Source organism: Ailuropoda melanoleuca, chromosome 1, assembly GCF_002007445.2.
Source record: "Ailuropoda melanoleuca isolate Jingjing chromosome 1, ASM200744v2, whole genome shotgun sequence".
Lineage (NCBI taxonomy): Eukaryota > Metazoa > Chordata > Mammalia > Carnivora > Ursidae > Ailuropoda > Ailuropoda melanoleuca.
The window spans coordinates 161,240,198-161,266,791 of NC_048218.1; the positions used below are offsets into that span (position 1 = coordinate 161,240,198).

The 26,594-nt window shown below is 42.0% G+C and overlaps 1 protein-coding gene across 2 annotated transcripts; it reads left to right on the forward strand.

Annotated features, from left to right (window-relative positions):
• Positions 1–3,981: 3,981 nt before the first annotated feature.
• On the forward strand, positions 3,982–26,383 carry GPNMB (glycoprotein nmb). 2 transcript variants are annotated; one of them, XM_019801876.2, is made up of 11 exons: positions 3,982–4,209; positions 10,797–10,949; positions 12,014–12,157; positions 14,107–14,271; positions 15,308–15,466; positions 15,793–16,104; positions 18,551–18,685; positions 19,546–19,648; positions 21,477–21,691; positions 24,728–24,821; positions 25,272–26,383. In XM_019801876.2, the coding sequence occupies exons 1-11, from the start codon at positions 4,140–4,142 to the stop codon at positions 25,423–25,425; spliced, it is 1,704 nt and encodes a 567-aa protein (XP_019657435.1). In that variant the 5' UTR covers positions 3,982–4,139; the 3' UTR covers positions 25,426–26,383. The 2 variants fall into 2 exon arrangements, with proteins under 2 accessions (XP_019657435.1, XP_002921376.1); XM_002921330.4 differs by having other exon boundaries at positions 3,985–4,209; positions 18,587–18,685.
• The last annotated feature ends 211 nt before the right edge of the window (positions 26,384–26,594 follow it).

Below are 26,594 nucleotides of genomic sequence, written 5' to 3' on the forward strand. Positions count from 1 at the left end.
ATCAAACCCCACAACAGGCTCTGTGCTGCGCATGGAGCCTGCTTGAAATTCTCTCTCTCCCTCTCCATCTGCCCCTCCATGCTCCCTCGCTCCCTCTGAAAAAAAAGGAAGGAAGGAAGGAAGGAAGGAAGGAAGGAAGGAAGGAAGAAAGGAAAGGAGGAAGGAAGGAAGGAAGGAAGAAAGAAAGAAAGAAAGAAAGAAAGAAAAAGAAAGAAAGAAAGAAAGAAAGAAAGAAAGAAAGAAAGAAAGAAAGAAAGAAAAAGAAAGAAAGGAAGAAAGAAAGAAAGAAAGAAAGAAAGAAAGAAAGAAAGAAAAAGAAAGAAAGAAAGAAAGAAAGAAAGAAAGAAAGAAAGAAAGAAAGAAAGAAAAAGAAAGAAAGAAAGAAAGAAAGAAAGAAAGAAAGAAAGAAAGAAAGAAAGAAAAAGAAAGAAAGAAAGAAAGAAAGAAAGAAAGAAAGAAAGAAAGAAAGAAAGAAAAAGAAAGAAAGGAAGAAAGAAAGAAAGAAAGAAAGAAAGAAAGAAAGAAAGAAAAAGAAAGAAAGGAAGAAAGAAAGAAAGAAAGAAAGAAAGAAAGAAAGAAAGAAAAAGAAAGAAAGGAAGAAAGAAAGAAAGAAAGAAAGAAAGAAAGAAAGAAAGAAAAAGAAAGAAAGGAAGAAAGAAAGAAAGAAAGAAAGAAAGAAAGAAAGAAAGAAAAAGAAAGAAAGGAAGAAAGAAAGAAAGAAAGAAAGAAAGAAAGAAAGAAAGAAAAAGAAAGAAAAGGAAGGAAGGAAGGAAGGAAGGAAGGAAGGAAGGAAGGAAGAAAGGAAAATGTTTGCAGCCAGCACTCAAGAAGAAAACCCCTCTGACCAAATCTAGCGTCCAATTCCTTCAGGTAGAAAATCAGGCTAAAAATACAACTACGTTGATGCTTTGCGATTTCAGAAGTGACCAGAAAAGAATGCATTGACCTTGGTAATTCATTTTCTCTTCTTTCCCTGAAAGCCTAGGAAAAATATTTTGGAGGAAGAATAATTTCAAAACTTAGTAAACCTGGAAACAAGAGAGTTTAATTACTTATTCATGTGGAGAGCGCCCAGACAGGAGACACTAAAGAAGCAGACACAAAACAGAAGTCTCTTGAGTCATTTGTTAATGTTTAAATCTGAAAACCATGACTCTGATTGTAACACGTTAAAAAGCGCACTTCAGGACAAGGCCGTCACATGGGCTTTCTCTCTCTCTGAACTGATTCTTTTATCTTTCGTTTATTCTTGCTTTTCTGCTCTGCCAAATATCAAAGGCTTTGTTTCAACAAGTCTTGTAATCTTTGAGAGGTGTTTCCCATGACTGCTCTCATCACAAATACTTCTTCATAAGCAGAGTTTTTGTTAAGTCTTCTGCTGTATAACTGTGATAAAGCAGAATCACGGCCCCTAAAGATGTCTACATCCTCATCCCTGGAATTTGTGAATAGTTCTAGGGCAAGGGGGGGATTAAGATTGCAGATGGAATGAAGGGTGCCAATCAACTGACTTTAAGACAAGGCAATTCATCTGGACCGTCCAGGTGAGTTCAGTGTAATCATAAGATTCCTTACAAGTGAGAGAGGAAGGAAGGAGAATCAGTGTCAGCATGACTCCCTGGAAGAAAGACTGACCAGTCGTTGCTGGCTTGAATGATGGACGCGAGTTACGAACCAGCCGGGAAATACGGTGAGTCCTCTAGAAGCCTGAAAATGCAAAAAAAACAGATTCTTCTAGAGCTTCTCTACTGACACTTTGATTTGGGCCCAGTGAGACGTATTCCAGGATTTTGACTTCCAGAATATAAGGTAATAGGTGTGTGTTGTTTTAGGCTTCCAAGTTTCTGCAATTTGTTACAGTGGCAAAACAACAGTTGTTTGTAAGAATTGGGGAGAAAAGGACCTTAATTTTTACTATCTTGCTTAAAAAAGCCAGTTTGAACTGAGAAGTTTCTAAAATTAAAAGTGTTAACTCCCCGCTGCCTGCCACTGCCCACATCCCTCTTTGGGGGGCTGCTGTAATCACTACCCCTCAGGGGCGGCTCCTCAGGGCAGGACTGTGGCCACCATGAGGGCTGTCAGGAACCAGGACGGTTAGGGGCAGTTTAGTCCATTCTCAACAGTTGACTATTTTCTCGGTATCAATTCCAAACAGAATAATCATGTTGATAATACCAAGTAATTGAGATGGCTCCCTTCTTTCAATAAACTAAACTTAATTCATGGTATGATTTTATTAAAAAAAAAATAACAACCGTTGAGAAAATTTCTTATGCAAAATAACCCTGTATCTGAATCCTACAAAGTAAACTACTTTGTATGCTGTCAGCCGTGACGATCAAGGCACTGATTATCCGTCCAATGTGTAGTGCTTTGGAATGAACAGCTTCTGGTTCCTTCCTCACTTCCGTCCAGCTGCCTCCCGTGTTGCCTATTGTCCTAAGTCATGCCCATCTTCCCTTGAAGGAGGAGGAAGAAGAGAAGACATAAAAAAAAAAAAACTTGATCACTCTGTCTCCTTATTCATCAAGGTTTTGTTATAGGAGTCTGACACTTTCCGTTTACTTAGCGACAGAGGTAGCTAATGTGGCCAAACATAAAAGCTGTAATTGAGGGCTTGGTGGCTCAGTCAGTTGGGTATCTGCCTTCGGCTCAAGTCATGATCTCAGGGTTCTGGGATCAAGCCCCGTTGATCAAGTGTCAGGCTCCCTCTGCTCTCCCCCCACTCCCTGGTTCATACTCACGCTCTCTCTCGCTCTCTCAAATAAATAAAACCTTAAAAAAAAAATAAGTTTTCCCTAAACTGAAAAGCCTTTTTTATAAAAATTACACATGTTGGTTGGGGGGGGGAAGCAAACAGAACTATATAGATTATTTACGTTACATAAAATAAACACTTCCATTGTTCATTTATTCATCCGTATTTGAAAATAGCTTCGTTTCAGTCATGAATATGTTCCCTGTGCTGTTTTTTTCTCTTCACATGTGCTTCAAATTCTGTAAAAGGAGCTTCAAAGAGCTGCACGTGGCCTTAGGGTAAGGAGCTGGCCACACCTGCTTGGCCGACTGCAGTTTCAGACTCCTTCTTCCTATGCCTTGTTAGTACCACCAAGACCTGAATTAATACCCCAAACTTTACCCTCCCTCAATTAGGATCTTATATATATATATATGTGTGTGTGTGTGTGTGTGTGTGTATATCTATATCTATATAGATATCTATATATATATATATATATAGCTTTTATGTTTGGCCACATATATATATATAGAAGATGGTCATGTGGATGTGACTTAGAGAAAGATCACATGTTGTCAAGTGTTTGTGTTGCCACATTTTCTGCACATCCTATAACCAAAAATGATTTGTTCCAGGCAAGCTTGTTTTCTTATTTAATGCCTGCTTTCTGTAACATGAAATAAACCCGCAGTATGTTTGATGCCTCGGGAGGTACGACCAAGAATACTTGGAGAGCAGTCACCAGAAATCATGCAGTTTCCAAAAGTTATAGGGAACTGTGCAGATCTCCTAAATGGGCTTTAAGTACATTACTCAGCAACTGGAGGCCCGCGCATGTTTCCAGCACCTTCTGGCACCCCAGAGCCCATTACCCATATGTAATCCCTGATTTCAAGGGACTGAAGGGCTACCTCCCCCAGCTGCATCCCCTCCCGGGGGAAGGGAACGGACAAGCATCAGTTAGCCCTGGGAAGAGCTGGTCATCTAAACGAGCTGGGTGAATGGATCAGGAAAGGAACGGCAGCAAGCTCATCATCAATGAGGTTGGAGACTGAAATTTTATTTGGTGAGGGATATGAACATGAGCCCATAGGAAAGGAAGTCCCTTACCTAGAAATGTGGAATCACAACATGGAAATGGTGTGCCTGTAAAAAAGAGAAAAATAGATGCTAAGAGTGAGTGAGTCAGAAGCACATGAGTCCTAAGAGCTTGAACTCAGGAGACCAGATCAGGCAAGACTGCTTAATACCATCACATGATCTGCCCCCGGGGCGCCCTGTATTTAATTAAAATAAGGAGTGGGGCAGGGCCGAGGCCAGAAGAGCATTGTTGTTCTTAGCGGATGGAGCCAGAGGAGTTCAGTTAAACCCTGATTGCCTGAGTCGGTGAGAAGTCAGCATGGAACGTCTCTACTGCTTCCTGGGATTTCTGCTTCTGGCTGCAAGATTGCCGCTTGACACCGCCAAACGTGAGTACAGGAGTCTCTGTTTTAACCCATTCTTTGTCTGTCAGCCAAAGTGATGGGCTGTTTGAGGTGTCATTGTCGAAGCCCGAAGGTTGACTTCCTGAAGGTCCTCAGGAAGTTTTTGTGCTCACTCGTTTCTTCTGGAAACCTTTGGGAGTGTTGAAACTACAACGGAATGCCTCCCGCTCCTTTCTTGGCTTCAGGCCCTCAGAAAGTAAAAACCATGCAGCCGCCGTCTTAGGGAGCTTTTTCCCCATTGCAGTTGCCACATTCTCTCTTGCCAGACGTGGGAGGGTGGAGGTGTGCGGGGAACAATCTCTGGCCTGAGAACAAAGCAGTGCCACCCACTAAACTTCGTCTACCTTCTCTCCAGCAGTGTAGAGAGTGCAAGTGAAACAGGACCCCAAATCTAGAGACCAGTTCACTGATCATCCCAGCCCGGAAGCTGCTGCTAGTCCTGTTGGACGTTTTCGCACACCTGAGGGAGCTTGCTGCCGCTCAGGGGAGGTTACTGAGAAGAGCCAAAGCCCGGGGTCTCTGTTCTAGTCCCGCATTTGAGGCTGGGAACTTTCTAACAACTGTTGCCCAGATCAATGAAAGCAGGCTTTTTGGAGGTGGGGGCGGAGCCCCCTTGTTTAAAACGCTCCTCTTGTGGTGTCTCTGGGTGGCTCAGTCGGTTAAACACCCTGACTCTTGGTATCAGCTCAGCTCTCGATCTCAGGGTCATGAGTTCAAGCCCCGTGTTGAGCTCTATGCTGGGTATGGAGCCTACTTTAAAACAAAAAGAAAAAAAAAGAAAAGAAAAAAAACACACCCTCCTCTTGGGATTAGAATGCAAAGCAGGGTTTCAACCCCCTGCACTTATGTGCAGCCCATATACCCTGTCCAGGGGATGGGCAGCAATGATAGAAAGAAGTGAATTATCCATCAACCAGAAGGTCCTCTCCACCTCACTCCAACCGAATAGGGGCATTCACTGGATGAAAAGTTCAGGGGTCTTGATTTTCCCAGACAACTCCAGGGGCGGGGGGAGGGTACGTGTAGAGAAGAGGCCAGCCTCCACCTCGTGCCCACTGTATATGGTCATTATACTTACTGGCTGCCGTGCTTCCATCACTCGGGTAATCCCCACAACCACCTTGTGGAGCAGATAGTTCTCTGGCTTTTCACCTGCTGGGCCCACTTCTGTGAGAGCAGGATCTCGGATGCATGGCTGGGGGTGCCTGGGCAAACCCTCTTCTCTCTCCTCTTCCTCCTTGTGGGAAGGAAAAGTCCTTTAATTAGGTTGTCCTTGCAGGGTGGGACCCCAGCAGGAGTGCTGGGTTGAGAGAGGAAGAGGGGAAACCGCTGGTACCCCCAGAGTACAGGTGAATTTCCCCTGGACTGGAGAGGCCCAGGCAGGGGTGAGGCATGAGAAGGGGGTTCTGGGGGATGCAGGGCTCCTGGGGTGAGGGGGAGGTTCAGATCTCTGAGCAGCTAAGCCCTGAAGCTTGGGCCATGCTGGTGACCAGAGACCCCCATCCTGCCATCTCCTGTAACTAGACCAGGGGAAAAGTCACCACCTCCTTGATGAGGGAGCTCAGATGCAAGGATTTCAACAAGGTACCTGGGCTGGGACCTGTTGGCCTCAGAACAGTCCTGGGAGGCTGGCACTTTGATGGTCATGTTTCCCAGACAAGGAGCCCAGCCACAGACAAGGCAAGTGACTTGCCCCAGGCCACACAGCAATTAAGAGGAAGAAAGCCCAAGCCAACCACTGTCCTTCCTGCAGCTGGACAGACCTGGGTTCCCTGCCAACTGTGGGGCTGGGCCACAGCGACTTAGCGCTATTGAGCTTTTGTTTCCTCGTTTGCAAAACTGGGTAGTGGGGCTCTTGTGAGATCAGCTAACAGAAGGTCCTTGGGGTGGGAGTCCTACAAGGTAGCAACTGTCTTACCTCAGGGTAGCTCCCAGGACAGATTTCCCTGGAGTCTGCAGTCCTGGGAGATGGAGGGACAAAGAAGTGACAGTCAGTGGAGACCCCATGCCTAATTCTAGCCTTCTTTCCCCAGTACTAGTTTGCTCTGCTCAATGAAACCGATTAGCCTGAGGTTAAATGTTGGCTGTCAGTTTGAGAGGAGTCCCAACCTATTAGGCAAAATGTAACAAAATCCACCATTCCTGTCTTCACCTTGCCCTAGAATAATATCCTGTCCAGAAAAAAATAAGGATGGGTAGAATTTACTGTTGTATCAAACACCAAGAGATTCCTTGCCACTTTCCAATCATAGCTCTGGTGAAAAGGAAAAAAGAGCAGGTGTTGACAAAGTAGTTAACAAGCAACCTGGCCACCCCCTCTTTGCTGGTGGACAGAGCAGAGATTCTAGAATGGAGAGAGAAAAGCCACAGTGGTGCTGGGTGTAACTCCATTTCCCTGCACTTCAATGCCCCCCTTCCCCACACACCTCTTTTTTTTCTTTTAAAACTCACTCTTGGGTGTCTTTTATTCTATTTTTTAACTCAACTTTTTGAAGTCATTGTAGCTTCACATGCAGTTTTAAGAAATAATGCAAAGATTTACCTGTATCCCTTACCCAGTTTCTCCCAACAAACCTCTTGTAAAATTATTGCATAATGTCACAGCCAGGATATTGACGCTGATACAGTCAAAATACCAAACAGTTCCTTCACCACAAGGGTCCCTCATACCCTTTTATAGCCAAACCAACTTCCCTTTCCCACCCCACCTCCTGCCCTGGCAACCACTAATCCGTTCTCCATTTTTATAATTCTGTTACTTCAAGAATGTTATTATAAATAGAATCATTACAATATGTCATTTAGGGGCATTGGCTTCTTTTACTCAACCTAATTTATTGAAGTTGTTGCATGTATCAATCGTTCTTTTTGGTCGCTAGTTAGTATTCCACAGTATGAGTATACGGCAGTTTGTTTAAACATTCACCCACTGTAAGACATCTGGATTGTTGCAGTTTGGGCTGCTGAATAAAGTTGCTGTGAACATTCATGTACAGGTTTTTGTGTGACCCTAAGTTTCCAATTCTTTGGGACAAATGCCCAAGAGTACAATGTTTTGGTTGCATGTTAATTGCATGTTTAGTTTTACAAGAAACTGCCAAACCGTTTTCCAGAGTAGCTGTACCATTTTAGGTCCCCACCGGCAATGTATGAGTGATCTAGTGTCTTCACGTTCTTGCCTACGTTTGATGCATCACTATTTTTTTTTTATTTAGTCATTCTGATAGGTGTAGAGTGATATCCAACTGTGGTTTTAATGTGCATTTCCCTATTGGTTAATGATACTGGACGTCATTTCATGTGTCTCTTTGCCATCTGTATATCCTCTTCAGTGTAATATTCAGGTCTTTTACCCATTTTTTAATTAGATTGTTTTCTTTTTTTTTTTTTAAAGATTTTATTTATTTATTTGACAGAGATAGAGACAGCCAGCGAGAGAGGGAACACAAGCAGGGGGAGTGGGAGAGGAAGAAGCAGGCTCACAGCAGAGGAGCCTGATGTGGGGGCTCGATCCCATAACGCCGGGATCACGCCCTGAGCCGAAGGCAGACGCTTAACCGCTGTGCCACCCAGGCGCCCCAAGATTGTTTTCTAATGTTGAGTTTTGAAAATTCTTTATATAGTCTAGATAGCAGTCCTTTCCTGGAAATGTGGTTTGCAAATATTCTCTCCCATTTTGTAACCTGTCTTCTCATCTTCTTCACATGCTATTTCACGGAACAAATGTTTTTCATTTTAATGAGGTTGAATTTATCATTTTTTCCTTTTATGGGTCATGTCTTTGGGTCAAGTCAAAGAATTCTTGCCTAGCCTGGAGCATGAAAATTTCTCCTATGCTGCTTACTTTCTGATAGCACTGTTTGTTGAAGAGGTTACCTTTTGAAACTCCATTGGGTTGTTTTTGCTTCTCTATCACAAATCAGTAAGGCATATTTGTGTGGGTCTGTTTCTACATTTTCCATTTTGTTCCATGGACCCATGTATCTATTCCTTGTCACTCTTCTAAGTTTGTATTTTTCTTTGACTTCTGACATTTAAAATCAGAGGAGAAACCTGTGTTTCGATTATTTCTGGAAACACTCACTTTCTCTCAGGATCTGTGGAAGAGGAAGACTCTTCAGAACAGTGGAAAAAAATCAGTCCTAGGAATCAAAAAATGTGAACCTTCATTTCCATGCCATTAAAGGTGATCCTGAGTGAATTCTGTCACTTCTCTAGGCCTAAATTTCTTCATCTATAAAATGAAGTGATTTGGACTAATGTTAGTTCTTTCCAAAGTGAATATTCTACCACTCCATGACTCAAGTCGAATGAATATCCAGTCATAAACATTTATTGATAAACCTACATTCCTGCCCTCACTTAGTATCTGTTTCCAAATAAAAACAATCTCACAGAATCATAAGACATTTGGTTTTTGCCTTGTTTTTTTTTTTTTAAGATTTTATTTATTTATTTATTTGAAAGAGAGAGGGAGACAGCCAGTGAGAGAGGGAACACAAGCAGGGGGAGTGGGAGAGGAAGAAGCAGGCTCCCAGCAGAGCAGGGAGCCCGATGCAGGGCTCAGTCCCAGGACCCTGGGATCACTCCCTGAGCCAAATGCAGATGCTTAACGACTGAGCTACCCAGGCGCCCATCTGATTTGGAGGCCCAGAGAAGACATGGCCTGAGGTCAACACAGCCTGTTTAGTAACCAAATCAAGACTAGAAACCAAGTTTTGTAACATTCACTCATTGTAGGACATCTGGATTTTCCATTATTCATTTCAGTATTCTTTCCCATTCCAACTGTCTCCTTTATAAGAAGGAAAGGCTTTTGCCTCCTCCTAACAAAAAAGCAAAAAGATACAGCTAATAAGCCAGAAGTGGAGATAAAATGGACTCCAAAAATAACCCCGGAAAGTACAGGAAATGAAGGAAAAGGAATAAAGAACAGATGGGACAAATAGAAAAATAACAAGATAGTATCATCTTATTTATATCAATAAATATATTAAATGTAAATTACCTAAACACTCCAAATGGAAGGTAGAGATTGTTAGACTACATTTAAATAAAAAAAGACAATATACTGTCCATAAGAAATCCACTTCAAATATAAATATATATATCCATTAAAAACAATAGGATGGAAAAAGATGTACCAGTTAACCACTAAGCATTACTATCAAAGTGTTCTTCAGAACAAGGAAGATTACCAGAGATAAAGGTCAATTCCTAATGGTAAGAGGATCAAGTCATGAAGAAGACTCAGCAATTTAAACAGAGCTTCAAAATACATTAAGCAAAAACTGACAGAAGGAATTGGCAAATTGGCAAATAATTAAGGATTTCAACTTCCTCTGTCAGTAATTGAAATAACAAATAGAAAATCAGAAACATAGAAGTCTCAAAACATTATCAACCAGCTCTTAACATAAACGATGTTTAAAAAAAACCCTGTAAATTACATGGTACATACGGAACATTCACAAAGTCAGACCATATATGGGGCCGTAAAAAAGTTAGATTGTCCAACAGTGGGCTCTCCAGTACTGGTATGCATCTCTTGGAAACCTGGAGGCATTCCTGAGCCTGGCATTCTTTTAGCCAAGAGAACAGGTAAGAATGGGAAAAGATGCCAAAACTGGTCTGAATATCATTAGCATCAGTATTTTCCTAATTATAGCATATCAAATCCAAATATTCAGAGAATAGGTATTAAGAAACCAAAGAATGGCTTAGAAATACTTCCAAAATTTTCCTTGACTCATTTAATTTTTTTTAAGGATTTTTATTTATTTATTTAACAGAGCACAAGTAGGCAGAGTGGCAGGCAGAGTGGGAGAAGCAGGCTCCCCACTGAGCAGGGAGCCCAAGGACGCAGGACTTGATCCCAGGACCATGGAATCATGACCTGAGTTGAAGGCAGATGGCAGATACCCAACTGACTGAGCCACCCAGGCACCCCTCGTTTAATTTTTTTAAAGATTTATTTATGGGTGCCTGGATGGCTCAGTTGGTTAAGCGTCTGCCTTCTGCTCAGGTTATGATCCCAGGGTCCCGGAATGGGGCCCTGAGTTGGGCTCTCTGCTCAGCGGGGAGTCTGCTTCTCCCTCTGCCTCTTCTGCTGTTCTCCCTGCTTGTGCTCTCTCTCTCTGTCAAGTAAATAAATAAAATATTTTTTAATATTTATTTATTTTAGAGAAAGCAACCACGGGGTGGGAGAGACAGAGGGAAAAGGAGAGGCAGTATTAGGCAGACTCTGCACTGAGTGCAGAGCCCAACATGGGGCTTGATCTCATGACCCTGATATCAGGACCTGAGCGGAAACCAAGAGTCAGATGCTTAACCGCCTGCACCACCCAGGTGCCCCTCCTTGACTCATTTAAAGTACATAAGGAGGGTCTGAATAGTTGTATTTAAGCTATTTCCAGTAGACATTAAAATAAAAGTCTCTGTTTGACTTACTTGAAATATTAAGTATGACTTTCCAAACTTACGAAATGAGAAGTTGCTTTAACTATTGTTAAGTAAGTACTAAATGATGAATGGAGTAGACAAAATAATTTCTTTTTCAAATATTGATACAGGATTTCATGATGTGCTGAGCAATGAAAGAACTTCTGATTATATGAGAGAGCACAACCAACTAGCTGGATGGTCTTCAGATGAAAACGAATGGAATGAAAAACTGTATCCAGTGTGGAAGAAGGAAGACCCAAGGTGGAAAAACTCCTGGAAAGGTAAATCAAGTATTCAAGCCAAACAGCTGTCATTTCTTATTTGATTTAGTCTCATAGACTGTAGACTTGGAGATCACACGGCTTGTGTTGCTTCTGTGAATGCCAATACTCCGGTTACCTAGAGTGCCTCTAAGTGGGAGGCACCTGGATTTGGCAATCTTTCTTTATCTCAACATTGTGGCTAGGTCACACACACACACACACACACACACACACGCACACACACACAACTTTAATCCACTTAGAAATTGACAGGCTTGTAGTTCTTGGAAGATTTTGGAGAGCAAACAGATTTAGCCTCAAACCCATTGACATAATCTGGGAATAGTCCTCTTCAGTAGATCTGAGATGCTAGAGCAGTGTTGAGCATCTCGAAAGTGTGGTTTATCAGAAAGTGGGTATCTTCCCATTCACATGAAAGAATAAGTCCTTTAGTCATCGGTCTTGAGTTTAAAAAATATAAACCTTGGGGCACCTGGGTGGCTCAGTCGTTAAGCGTCTGCCTTCGGCTCAGGGCGTGATCCCAGCGTTCTGGGATCGAGTCCCACATCGGGCTCCTCTGCTGGGCCTGCTTCTTCCTCTCCCACTCCCCCTGCCTGTATTCCCTCTCTCGCTGGCTCTCTCTCTGTCAAATAAATAAATAAAATCTTTAAAAAAAAAAATAAACCTTTTAAAACTTGTTTCTTCAATCCAGTTAAGCAGATTTCTTAAATTTTAAGTAAATGTTCTTTCTATGGTCAGAGAATTCTTTAATTGGTCTGACCTCCTTTTTTTTTTTTTTCCTTCTAGAATGTTGTACCCTGAAAGCAAAAGTTAGGAATCCAGAAAATATTTTATTTTTAAGAGGCATAAGGATGGGAGGGCACCTGGCTGACTCAGTCGGGAGAGCATGCAACTCTTGATCTCTGGGTCATGAGTTCAAGCCCCATGCTGTGCATAGTGTTTACTTAAAAAAAAAAAAAGAGGCATAGGGATGCTCTGGTCCCCATTGGTGGGTTCAATTCTGTTTATCAGTGAAAGGGAAAAGATGCTTGATCATTAAACTGCACTTTTCTATATGCTAGGAGGCCATGTGCAGGCGATTCTGACCAGTGATTCACCAGCACTTGTGGGTTCCACTATCACGTTTGTGGTAGACCTGGTATTCCCCAGGTGCCAAAAGGAAGATGTCAGTGGCAACATAGTCTATGAGAAGAACTGCAGAAACGGTAAGGAATGTTACTCATGGCACAGGAGCAGGCTAGTTCTCCTAACTACTGGAGACCCATCTCATAAACCTAAAGGCTCCCAGGTAGTTCTGTAAATGCAAGATGCTGTCGCCCCGCGTCACCCCCTCCTCAGATTGGATGACAGGGAGATGTTGCTCCATCCAGTTCCTATGTCAACATTAGCCAAACCCACTTGAGCAAACTGGTGGCTTTCTGCCACTTGGAAACTTCTTCAAGAGTGACATTGTCATGCACAGCTTTTTCTTAGTGTCTAGTTAACCAGAGAATACCTTGTTGATTCTCAGATTTTGGTTTGATTACTTGAAATTCTTTTGGATACTCAAAGAATAGCCAATTTGACAGATATTTGCCGATCAGATTAATTTCTGCTTACAAGTATTGTTCAAGCAAATGTGTGGCTGGTGCAAATGCTAAGATGTGTATGTTGTGGTTTTGCTTTGCTCATAAAGCAGGTAAGCTCTTTGTACGTGTTTAAGAGCACAAAGGAACACAAATGCATCAGGGGAAATTACCTTGAGAACTGCACATTCTCAAAAACTCGGAGCAATTACTGAGATTCTTCAATCAGTGGCGAGACTGTTAAATGCACTTACGATCTGGTTTTATGACTTAGAACTTCTATTAAACTGTTGATGTGTTCATTCCTTATTAATTTATCATCGTCCTATTAGGAAAACATTAGATTCTGTATAAAAAGTGATATTTTTAAGGTGTTAAGTGTTTAATATTTGTAGTAATTTTTCTCTTTTCTAAAAATGCTAGTTCTTAAGAATGTTTCAAGTGACATTTTAGCCCTCCGAGCATTTTTATATGAAGGAATCCCTGTGACTTAGGAAAATTTTTATATAGTATCTATCACCACACAAAGGAACCAGGGACCTTTGGGAAAAATACTGATTCCAGGTCTGGGGCGGGGAAAGTAGCAGGTGAATCTGGCACCTCTTACTGTACCCAAGTAAGTAAATACTCAAGGACTGACAGGGACAAATCGCAAGGCCACAAAAGCCAGCTTGAAGGGACTCCCCCTGACTATTTGGGACTATTTAAGAATAAAAAATAAAAATGGCTCTAATAGATTGATAGATAAAAAGATTCTTCAAAAATGTCAGTGACATAAAAAAACCAAGAGGGTGAGGGAACTGTTCTAGATGAAAAGATATTGATCATGACTCGTTCACCATGAAATATATAGGGGTGCCTGGCTGACTCAGTCGGGAGAGCATGCAACTCTCGATCTTGGGGTCATGAGTTCAAGCCCTACATTGGGTGTAGAGATTATTTAAAAATAAAAAATGTCATATGTACAAAAAGGGTGAAATCAGGGTACACCAATTACACCAAAACCTCCTCCCTAGATTGAACAATTTTAACATTTTGCCATATTTACTTTTATCTATCCATTTTTTTTCTGAATTGTTTGAAGATTCATTATCAATGTGACCCTTGATTAGACTACAGGAAGAGTGGTAATGATATTGTGGTTATGTAGGTTAATGTCCTTATTTTTAGAAGATATGTGCCCAAATCTTTAGGAGTTGAGAATTTGATGCCAAATGACTCAGGGCTTAAAAAAAAAAACAAAACTACAGATAGCAGTATCAGCGTAAAAAGATAAAGCATCCCTCAATTTGGTTTCAATACAGTTGTGATGTGGAGATCCTTTATTAAACATAAATATATTGTGGTATCTCTAGATTGGACCTTTCTGAATAATTGCTTTATATGAAACTTTCACTGAAATAAAACCTATAGGCAGAAAATGGACAGGTCATAAATACACACCACCGGATGAATTCTCAAAACTAGGGTTTTAGTTGTCCAACTGTATTTATATTTATGAAAAATCTGAAAAGATGTTTAATTCAATGATGAGCGTTGGGCATTCTGAGGCCAGATGACAAGCCTGGCTTGTTTCTTTCTCTGTTTAGATACTGGTCCATCTCCTGACCTGTATGTTTACAACTGGAGTGAGGAAGGTGGCTGGGGAAACGGCCCCAACGAACACCATCACCATGTGTTTCCTGACGGAAGGCCTTTCCCTCACCACCCTGAATGGAAGAGATGGAATTTTGTCTACGTCTTTCACACACTTGGTTGGACTTTTTACAACCCCCTTGGCTTTGAATTTCCATATCTGAAGTCTCAGAGTTAACTAATAGTCTCCTTCAACTAACAGTGGCTTCTGTGGTCTCTCAATACCAGAAATAACATTTTCCTCATGTATAACTAGCCCCCTGAAAGACACCTCTTTCCCCTATAACCTCCAACAGAACTGCCCCTGTGTTTCAAGGTAAAGGGGATTCCAAATCACATATAGCTGGGAAGATTAGTGTATTTTTCAGATACCTTTGACCATGTAATAAACATGGGTCTTTAAACATCCCTGCAAGCAACTGTCTCTCCATCCCTGTTGTTCCAATCACACATCTATGCTGGGTGTCTCAATAGGATTAGAAAAATCCTTGGGCCCTGAAGGATAGGAATTATTTTCGCTAGCTAGCCAGTGGTAATCAGATTTAGGTTAGGGCTGGAGAAAGAGAGTGAGTCAAGAATGTCCTAGAAACGTGTTTATAGAACCACTGCATTACTTTTTACACCTACCATACCCTAACTTTTTCATCAATTACTATGTTTTTTAATATACAAATTCTATTAGAAAATGGAGGATTCTAGTCCCTTAAAAAAAAAAAAAAGAAACTGCTTAATGATATAGCTGAAATGGTAATATTGTTACAACAATAAGGTAGATCTTTGAATAAATATTTTTAACTCCCTTAGACACCTCACCATCGCATCGAATGGGTCTTCTCTGGGAAACACATGTATTTCAAGTGCCAGACTTCTTACTTATAAACATTTTTTATTTGTAAACTAAGGACTAACAGTATTATCCCACTAAACTGCTCTTTTTCATCTTAACCAACTATATACAATTATATTTATGTAACGATGGGTTTGTGTTACAAGGTTTTACATAAAATGAGCAAAGCAGCCAGGACCACATCCCCATCCTGTTTTTCCTTTTCCAGAGCATTCTCTAAGTAGCAGTCACTAGTCATAAAGAAACAACAGCTTCCTAGAATGATCACGTAATGTGGCCAATAACTAAAAATTTCCATTCTCTCAAAGGTCAGTATTTGCAGAAATTAGGACGGGGTTCAGCAAGAGTTTCTATAAACACAGCCAATGTGACACTTGGCCCTCAACTCATGGAAGTAATTGTTTATAGAAGACACCGGCATGTGTACATCCCCGTCGCAAAAGTAAAAGACGTGTATGTGGTAACAGGTGAGTAGTGTGAACTCAAGGTTAACTGATAGTGAGGCACTTTGTTCTGGTGATGTTAGTGGGTTAAGAAAGAGTTAGAGCCAAGTGTTCTGGGCTAGGTTACAATTCGTATGGGTTCCTTCCCTCATTTATATATTTAATTATATTGTACTCCATCTATGTTTTCAGAATAACTTGGAGAAACCCTGGAAAACTTGCATAGGAAAAGGGGAAATGATGCTGAATTATCCCTCTTTTTAATTTTTTGAACGTAAAAGCATTATTGAAGTCATCCACCTAAAATCAAGCAATCATGTGTTCTTTCTATTTTTGGGTATATCTTTTAGATCACATTCCTGTATTTGTGACTATGCATCAGAAGAATGACCGAAATTTATCTGATGAAACCTTCCTCAGGGACCTCCCCATTATGTTCAGTGTCCTGATTCACGACCCTAGCCACTTTCTCAATGAGTCGGCCATCTACTACAAGTGGAACTTCGGGGATAATACTGGTCTGTTTGTTTCCAACAACCCAACTTTGAATCACACATATGTGCTCAATGGAACCTTCAGCCTTAACCTCACTGTGCAAGCTGCAGTGCCTGGACCTTGTCCTTCACCTTCACCCAAACCTCCAGAACCCACCTCTCCTTTATGTAAGTGTTTTCCGGGTGATCTTTGAGGGGCGTTCTTTAACACCTAAAAAAAAAAAAAGAATCTAATAATATAGGTTACATGATTAGATCCCTAGTTTAAAGGATTGCGTGGAGAGACTGCAGTGATCCTAGTCTGTACCTGTCATTCTTTAGCCACCTTATCACCATTCTAAGCTGTTATAGTATGGAAGAAAGAAGAGTATGTTTAAATTCCACTTTGCAAGTAGAATTTCGTGACTTAAGTGCTGTTCTTTGACCTTCCTAATTTGTACCAGTCCTTGTTATGTGTACAGATGCTTTCCCTGTCTGGCCCATCACATTTTTTTTAAGCTTGTATTTATTTATTTGAGAGAGCACAAGCAGGGGGAGCAGCGGGCAGAGGAGGAAGCAGACTCCCTGCTGAGCAAGGAGCCCAATGTGGGACTCGATCCCAGAACCCTGGGATCACAACCTGAGCGAAGGCAGATGCTTAACCGACTGAGCCACCCAGGCATCCTCCATCACATTTCTGATTCTCTCCCATGTTTTCTCAATATGAGAAAACACTTTGGCTCTTTATAAACATTCAGGCCATCCCCACTTTCTTTCTCCCCACCGCCACATTTCTCCCCACTTCCATTCTCCTCCCTGCCCTGCCCACATCCACCTAGTGTCCCATGAAAACACAGCTGTACTTGAAACTAGTTTCCAAATGGCCCAAGAAAGAATGTACCTTGAGACTATTTCTCCACAAGTAAGCTGGAAAGACTCCAGACATTAAGATTGTCCTGGATAGGAGCGCCGGTGGCTCAGTTGTTAAGCGTCTGCCTTCAGGTGAGTGGGAAGCCTGCTTCTCCCTCTCCCACTCCCCCTGCTTGTGTTCCCCCTCTCGCTCTCTCGTCAAATAAATACATAAAATCTTAAAAAAAAAAGATTGTTCTGGATATAAGGCATAATAAATTAAATCCCACTCTCTGCCAATAGTATATGAGGCCATTTAAGACGTTCTTCAGAGTCTGCTTTGGAAAGTGTTAGCTTCCATCTGATGCCCCACCCTACCCCACTCTGCCATAAGTACTCAGCATCCCAGTGTGAAGGGGATGGTAATAGACTGACATCCTCCCACTGGTCACAAGAGGGCGCCATCACCAAGCCCAGAGGAAATACTCCAGCATGATGTCCAGACTTGGAGCAATTCTTGTTTTTACCAAAACCTGTTATAAATAATAAATTGTTATGATATTGTGTTATTAATAAAATGAGGTCTCATTAAATTTGGCATATCTAAATCAAGACACTGTAAGTTATTACTGATGTTGATTCAATCTTTTTTGAAATTATTTAAATTACAAAATTAATGCATGTTCCTTAATAAAAATTCAAACAATAGAGAAGCCTAGAATAAAAGTGAAAGTCCCTATTCACATTCTCTTCCTAAGAGTCAAACCTTGTTAATAGTTAATAGCATTTCTTTCCCAATCTGTTTCTATACCTTTACAAACATATTCTATAAATATACATAGGTGGTGGTGTTCTAATTTTTAAGCAAATGGGCTCATGCTATACATATGGTTCTGTAATTTGCTTTTCTTCACTTAACAAACATGGACATCTTTCCCTTGTCAGTACATAAACTAACTCACTTTATTCAATGGCTACATAGTATTTCATAGTATGTATAAACTTAGCATATAAATAACATTTCATATATAAACGTATAATTTATTTAGCCATTCTCTTATTGATGGTTGATTAGGTTAATCCTAACTCCAGTTACAAATAGAACTGCACTGAACAACTCTAATCATATAGCTTCATTCTGATATTTCTGTAAGAGAATTTCTTTTTCTATAAGTTAGATGGTCTTCTTTACAAATAAGGAGACCAGGTGTAAAATTCAAAATAAATTGCAGATGCCTGTAATATCTAGAACTGTTTAGAAATTCCTAAATGGTAAAGGGTTTAATGTGAGTTTATTTAACATTAGTCTTTTTTTTTCTAAGATTTTACTTATTTGAGAGAGAGAGCCTGTGAGAGAGAGAGCACGAGCAGATGAGGGGCTCAATCCTAGGACCCAGGGATAATGATCCTGAGCCGAAGGCAGACGCTTAACAGATTGAGCCACCCAGGCGCCCCTAAAATATGATTTTATCTATCACAGCCTGCCTGATTTCATCATGATTGTTGTATCACACATTTTAATGTGGCTTCTACCTTTCATTTGATTCCTGTGTTTAAAGAAAATGCAGGATTGTGGTTACGTACATAAGTTAACAATCATAACACCTCCTAGCTAGTTTTCACATCTGTAGATCCTTACATATTTAGTTCAGATTTCTGCAGTAATTTAATAGTATAGAAGTCTTGACTGTTTCTAAAGGACAGGTAGATGTTTAGATTTTTGGTTATCACATACCGGTTTAGATTTTGGGTTATCACGTGTTATGTACATCTTTTACATTCTCAGCAACCTATCTGAAATCTCATCGTTCTAACTCTCCAGCACCAGCTGGTGACAACGCCCTGGAGCTGAGGGCGACTCCTGACGAAGCCTGCCATATTAACAGATACGGTTACTTTAAAGCCACCATCACGATTGTAGGTAAGAGCGCAGGGGGAAGGATGTTAGGATCTACCTCGTGCCATCCTCTCACCCTCTTGACTCTGGAGGGGTGGGGGCAGGAGCCCCTACTCTCTGTTCAAGGTGATACCACCGGGGCACAAGCCAAGATGCTACCAGTTTCTAGATTTCCACTGGCCTACCCCAGCCTTCCTTAGACGTTCTGGTGGAAACGAGCCCAGTGAGAGGCCCACCTACTAATGAGCCTGCCCCGAGCCTAGATCCCCCACCCTGTGCATTCCAGAAATCTGAATGAATGTGCCTGGAAGGAGGGCCAGTAGCAAGTTCCCACAACTGCCTCTTCCTTCCCCTAGCTGAATTCACAAAGTCCCACGTCTAGTGTGTAAGAAAGAGGGATGAACAGGGCTACCACAGATGGCTGTGTATTGTAGGCACTGCCCGCAGGCACCCCACAGAGAAGATGGCGGGGGGCAGGGGGTGAAGCCCAGCCCAAGCACCCCAGTTCTGCAGATGGGGGTAAATCCGCAGCTGTGCAGCCCAGGGCTGAGATCAGCCTGTGAGGCCTGAGCCCGAAGGCTGCATCTTCCCCGGGGTTCACCTTTCTCCAAAATTCCTGCCCAGAAGGAGTGCAGCCTTCAAACGGATACACAAGCTCCAGAAACGAAGAGCCAGGTTGCAATGAGGAGCCATTCAGTTTGACTTTGAAAGGGCTGCATAGACACATCTCCACACTTCAGGGTAGACTCCCAGATCTCGTGTGATTCCAGAGTGGCGAGGCAGCCATGTCTCCGTTTTGTGTGGCTTTCTGATTTATTAAGCGATGGTTTGGTTTGGTCTCTGCTGTATTTTGATGTGTTTTTCTGTGGGGGGTGTTCTGTTAGACGGAATACTGGAGGTCAGCATCATCCAGATGATGGACGTTCTGAGGCCCGAGCCACAGCCCGACCGCTCGCTGATGGATTTTGTCGTGACCTGCCAAGGGATGTGAGTACGTCTCAGTCAGAGGACCGGGCCACAGCCTGAGCAGAGGTCATAACACCATCTCCCCTTCGAAGCTGATTTAGAGCCCTGGTTCATCAGTCAGCAGAGACAAGGGCCCCACGAGGTGCTCAGAAGCACACACTTGTTTTGCTAGATTGAACCCTGCTCATTACCTTTAAACCGCTGATGAAATTGACTAGTAATTAACTACATTCTTAACATTTTACATCTGTTCTCCTATTGAATCCTTACCCAATGCTGAGTCTCCTCATTTTACAGATCAGTCCCCTGAGGCATACAGTGATTATAGAATTTGCCCCCATAGATGGTGGGTACTTGCAGGGCATGGTTCACAGGCTATGGTCTGGCTCAGAGGCCAGCTTTTAGGCTCCTTGAGGCTCCTCCAAGTGGTGGGAAGCTAGTGTGGAATGGCCATGTCCTAGCATGAATTAATAGGAATGCCCAATAATCCTGTCTCTCTAAACTTTACAAAGCTTTTTTTCTTTTCAAGTTTTATTTTTAACTTTTTTAAAGATTTTATTTATTTGAGAAAGAAAGACAGTGAGCCTGAAAGAGGGTGAGGGAGAAGCTGACTCACCACCCAGCAGGGAGCCCGATGCAGGACTCGATCCCAGGACCCAGAGATCATGACCTGAGCCGAAGGCAGACACAACCAACTGAGCCACCCAGGCATCCCTACAGAGCTTTTCTAATGCATTATATAATTTGATTTCCTACAGTTTGGTTAGAACTATGTAATAGACTAAATATAAGTTAATATATAAATACAACATTAATTAACTAAATAGTCTAAAGCATTCACAAGTTTATGTGTAATAGGTAAATTAAGTAATTAAAATATATGTATGTAAATGTATAAATTAAGAGAATGAGATGGTATAAAAATGGTGGCCTTATTTGATAAAAAGGGATAGCCAAGACGTTCTCCAGCGTGGGGAGAGGTGAGGGGGGTGATAACAGAAAATTAAGAAAAACCTGACAGAGGAATGAGGCCAGCTGAGAAGAGAGCGTGTCCTCCATTCCACCCCCCACCAGACCCAGCATCGGAGCATGGTCTCTCCCTCCAAGAGGTCCACTCACAAAGGAAACAGTGCCTATGATAGTAGTGCATGGCCACATTGCCTCGTGGTTGTCAAACCTCCTTTATTCAAATCCTAGCTCCACCCCTAACTGCCTCTGTGACCTTGGACCAATTGTCTCCCCTCCCCAAGCTGGTTTGTCACCAGCTACACTAGGCTAATCTTACTTTCCTCTTTGGGTCATTGAAAGGAATGGGCAAGACCATGTCACGCATCTACAGCTTTGTGTCTTGGCACATAGTAAATACTGCCTAAGCAGCCACTGTTGCTGTCACTGTTAGACCTCTGCAGAGACCCAGGTGGCCTGACTCTGGCATTTAATAGTATCTTTGCCCAACTCCTAAGCCGACCACACCTGCAGACATTTTAGGGAGCCCAGGTGTGGAGGAATGACTTGGGCTTCACACAGTTTCCAACAGCCCCTTGCCTTATGGGGGGGGGGTCCTAATTTCTTCCTCCTCCACGCCCAGGGCCACACCTTTCTGGGGATACAGGGAAACAGTAGCTCATACCCAGGCTCGTTGAAGAGTAAATTATATGTGACAATTTGACATCAAATGGTTTGATATTCTTACATCATGTGCAAGAATAAAAGAATAAAGTGGAATTCAAGTTAATTCTAGTAGAATTCAAGTAGAATTCTAGTCAATTTTATGGACAGGTAATGATTATGATTGTCTCTTTTAAGCTGATATTACATCTCTGTCCCTCGGTGCCATCTGTCTCCTCAGCATGCCCACAGAGGTCTGTACCATAGTTTCTGACCCTACCTGCCAGATCACCTACCACACGGTCTGCGACCCTGTGGATGTGGACACAGGCGATACATGCTTGCTGACTGTTAGAAGAGCCTTTGGTGGGTCTGGGACATACTGTATGAACCTCACTCTGGGTGATAATACAAGCCTGGCCCTCACGAGCACCCTCGTTTCTGTCCCTACAAGAGGTAAGATTTGTTTTATGGTTGTACAAACATTTCATATGCAGGCACACTGTGTGTGTCCTAATCTAAAGCCATTCAACGCTTCACTATCAATGTTTAATTTTTTTAATGATTTTATTTATTTATTTGACAGAGATACAGAGAGAGAGGGAATACAAGTAGGGGTGTAGGGGAGGGAGAAGCAGGCTTCCCGATGAGCAGGGAGCCCAACTCAGGGCACGATCCCAGGACCCTGGGATCATGACCTGAGCTGAAGGCAGATGCTTAATGACTGAGCTACTCAGGCGCCCCTCAATGTTTAATTTTATTTCAGTGCAAAAATCACTGAGCTATCGTTAATGTGGATTGGACAACTGGCATTAAAGTCCAATGGCAAATCTACTTAGGGAAGGGATGAGAGAGAGAGACCCAATGAAATAATGACCAAAGATAAGTCTTTTGATGAAAAAAATCAGCTGTTATCGTGGACCAGTAATAATGGGATATGATCATTGCGTGCTTGAAGAGATTTATATATCAAGGGAAAAGTATAAAGCCTAATATCAAAAAATAACAATGTTCTCCAATTATAAAAAGGGGGAGACTAGTACCCTGTTGTCATTAGAATCCACCTAGGCAAAGACATGAAGCCAAGAAGAGAAATGAGAAACCAGGTGGACTCCTGGCTCCTTCCTGACTTCCCATGTCTCCTCCCCTTCCCAAAGTCTACCAAGCATTACACTGAAACAGTAACAAGCCAACCTTCCTAGTCCTCAGATGTTCACCACCAAATCTACTCTTTACCCCCCTGATGTTTGGAGAGGTGAAATGCTAGCAAACTAGACTAAGGAATTTCATTGAGAAATCGTCATTTACTGGTGGCTTCCAATTTTCCCAATCACCAAATTAGGACTTCACCTGGTGACCCTCACTGAATTTCACTTACAGTCAACTTTGTTGTAAGATACTGCTTTATCTCTTAGAAGAAATGCTTTGTGGTGGAATGGGAAAGAGAGATTAAATTGTGCACATATTACAACACTTATTTTGCTGTTTAGGTTGAGTATTGTCAGGTCCAACCTAATGACTGACTCACAACTCCTTTGGATTTGTAGCCTATCTCATAAGCTAAAATGTACTGGAACATAGATTTACTGGTTAACTGTATAAAAGCCAGCTTTAACCTCATTGAAAGACAGCTTAAGTAGCCATACATATAATTATGTGAATGAGGGCTTATAGTTGGTGAGATCTAAGGCACAGATTTAAAAACAAAACAAGGAGACAAAGGTGCCCTGCATCCTCCAAGGCAGTTACCCTGTGGCCCCGGGGTGGGGAGCTGGGAGGGCGCGGTAGGGGAGGCAGCCTGAGGCACATGGAGCAAGTGAGCAAGCAGGAGTCTTCCCAGCTTTCACCTCCGGGAGCTGCTGTGGTTACTCTCTGGGCTGCCTTGGGGGTGGTTTTAGAACAGCCTTTTAGGGTCATCGCCTAGTCTATGAAGCTTCCTCAGGGCTGGCAAACCACTGCTCTCTCATCTAGATTAGATGTTTAGATATTTGCTTTCCTTTCATTCTTCTTGCTGTGAGTGAAAACTTTAGGTGACCTGGGACATTTTCAAAATCCAAATAAAGAAAGCTCAGAAAGAGAGCTTTTAATCCAGGGGGTGAATTGTAACTTAATGGTGTGGGTTTCAAAGTCAGAATTTCAGAAACAGATCTTTGGTCAAAAGCAAGCCCATAGACTTTTAGCAGAAATAACTTTTATTCCTTGATTCCATGAACATTCGTGTAGCACCTGCAATTCTTTCAACAAATATTCCTCGAGCATCTACTCCGTGCCCCACAGAGCTGTGGGCATGAGATACGCAGTTCCAGACAGAGTGGAGAACAAGATGAAGAAGGTCCTCCCCCCGCCCGCCCCGCTTTTGTGGGCAAAAAGAGACAACACTAAGATGACATTGTGACGAAAATACAACCAGGTCCAGGCATGGAGAGTAACAAGCTTGGGGGAGAGAGGGGACAGCGGTGGGCTCTCCATATTGGGAGGTCAGTGACAGTCCTGCCCACCCAGCAGCATGTGTTTGTGAAGGGCCCCCTCTGAACTGAAACCTGACTTTCAGGAATGAGCAGTCCATTTAGATGGTTGTAGACCACTGGTAGGGCTTGAGTTTTATTCTGTGCGTAAGGGGAGCCGCCGGCAGGTTTAAAGCACAATTTGTTTGATGCTTTTCAAGATCATTCTGACTGTTGAGGGAAGCAAGGATCATGGGAAGGTGAGAGGGGAAGCAGGTAGATAAGACATCCTCTCAGGGGAAGAAGGCTAGTGGCTGGGATCACAGTGGTGGCAGAGGGGATGGAGAAAAAAGAGAAACTCTAGTAACACTTTGGCAGTAGTGATGAGACGAGTTCATTTGCTGGTTTCTGGGAATACAGAGAAGATGTAATCCCTGCTTTGTGGTTCCCACAGTCCGGGAGGAGAGAAACATGTATAAGGCAGTAATTGCAACACAGTGTGATCGAGGCAGAAGGAAAGAAGCAAGTAGAGGGGTGACACAGGCAGGTGTGGTGACCCGATGCCCTCATGAGTGTCTGGAAGGCACCCCGAAGGGGTGAACACTTGAAATGAGCCAGGGGAAGGACATTCCTGGTAGAGGGCATGGAGATTTGAAAGAGCAGGGGGAAGATAGGGCACTCCCAGGATTTTTACACAGCTGGAAGGTAGGTAGTGGGAGATGGGACCAGAGGAGCGGCCAGGAGGGTCATGGAGCCCTTCACCATGTGGGTGCTGCTGGGTCAGCTGAGACCTGAGCAGGTGTGTCCAGGACATGACATCTCTCTTCTGAGCCCTTAACACGGTGTTCCAGACATGCTAACTCATTCTCTAAATGGGAGATAAGCTGACCCAAAGACTATGTATTATTTAATGGAAAAGATTACTGAAAACCCAGAGGGAGCCATATATCTTCTGATAGCTCCCTTCCTCATTTATTTAATTGCATTACAAGTAGCATGTCCTCTAGGCAGAAAGATGTCACTAATACTGTCTTGCTTCTGTTTTAAGACCCAGCTTCCCCTTCAAGAATGGCAAATGGTGCCATGATCTCCGTTGGCTGCTTAGCCATATTTGTCACTGTGATCACCCTTTTGGTATACAAGTAAGTTGCTGCTTTTAACACTTTAAATCGTTATAGTATATTGTCAGAACTAAATTGCATATTTCTGCATAAGTGAGCCATTTTCCCTTTTTTGCTTTTAAACAGTCTCTGTAAGGGAGAAAATCTTCCATTGAATGATGAACACCAAAAGAGACTATTAATTTTGCTGTGGTTTTTTTTTAATCCTAAAAATGCTACCAGACATCAGTAGCTTTACATAATTGTGTCAGCTTAGTGTTTAACATGTAATCACAAATTATAGTAGGCAGACACATTTCTTGCATGAAGAAGGGAAAATAACTATACTTTCGTAAGACATCAATGTCTTAAAAGCTATGGATTGGGTTAAATGGAATTAACCCTTTTGTACTTGGCATGTAAGAGATTCTAGAAAGTAACATATTCCAGCTGGAGATCTTTTTTTTAATCTGTCTAACACATTGTTTTCAGAAAACACAAGGAATACAAACTGATAGAAAACAGTACTGGGATCGTGGTCAAAGGCAAAGGCCTGAATGTCTTCCTCAACCATGCAAAGGCCATGTTCTTCCCTGGGAACCAAGAAAAAGATCCATTGCTCAAGCACCAACCAGCAACTGTTTAAATCTTCAGCTTTATTTCTGACCAGCAGCTCAGTCTTCAGGGCCAGTTATGTGAGCTGTGCCAGAGTTGATGACTATTAACTTCTATTCCTAAAGATTCTTGTTAAAATATACATGGTGGCTTAGGGCGGTCCAAAGCGTTTTTTGTTTTTTGGGTTTTTGTGTGTGTTTTGTTTTTTTTTTTTTGTTTTTTGTTTTTTAGGCTAAATGACATCTTAGAGAAGTAGAGAGGAATTATATTGTGTGCAGCCCCAGCCATGTTATAGAACTGATAAAACCAGTTAGCAGTGCTTTCTTTCATTAGGATTTATGTTTCACTTATAATGTCTTAGGTGATCAGTGGGATAGACACACTATGTCCAAACAGTAGGGGGAGAAGGTACTATTCATTAGAGTCTGGCCTCGGTTCGCTGGAAGGAGAGGCCGGTCGCTTTGCAGCTATCCATGTTCCGAGCTAACTGAATGTTACTTCAGTGAACACGCATGAGCTCCCAGCAACACAGTAACAGGCCAAACATTAGTGTGTTGCGCATGCTTCTTACATTAGTATATATATATATATATACTAATCTGATACATGGGTGTGAATATTTTCATGACAACCTGCCATGCCCAGCTGTATAAAGGAATGCTACTCATTCATTTATTGCGTGGACCTTTATTGAGTACTTTCTGTGTATCAGGCCTGCTGTTAGGTACATGGCCCTGTACTCCAAGTGTGGACAGTCTAGTGTATATATCTCAATTTCTGTACACTCGAGTGCACGTATTTGAAATTATATATTATGATTTTCCAAAGAAGGAGGCCCCTGCTTTTCCTACTGGTTTCTCTATTTAAGTGATACAGGGACTTGATCAGTAAGGGTTTTACCTCCGTTTGTAATTAAAACTCTCTACCAGATGTCAGACAGGACATGCTTTTTTTCTCCTTCCTGAAAAATAAAGTGTGAAAAGAGATAAGATCTTGGAATTGTAATTATTTTTCCAATTTAGTGTTCACCTTTCTATTGCGTTATAGTTTGGACACATAAAAAGTTGTTTAACGCTGTCCCATGGAACACTGATAATTTCGTAAGTATTTTGTATTTTAAAATAGATGTAGTATGTTCAGTTTCAATAAATGTAATACATAAATGTATATTAATCAGATCGATCTAAAAAAAGGAGTTTC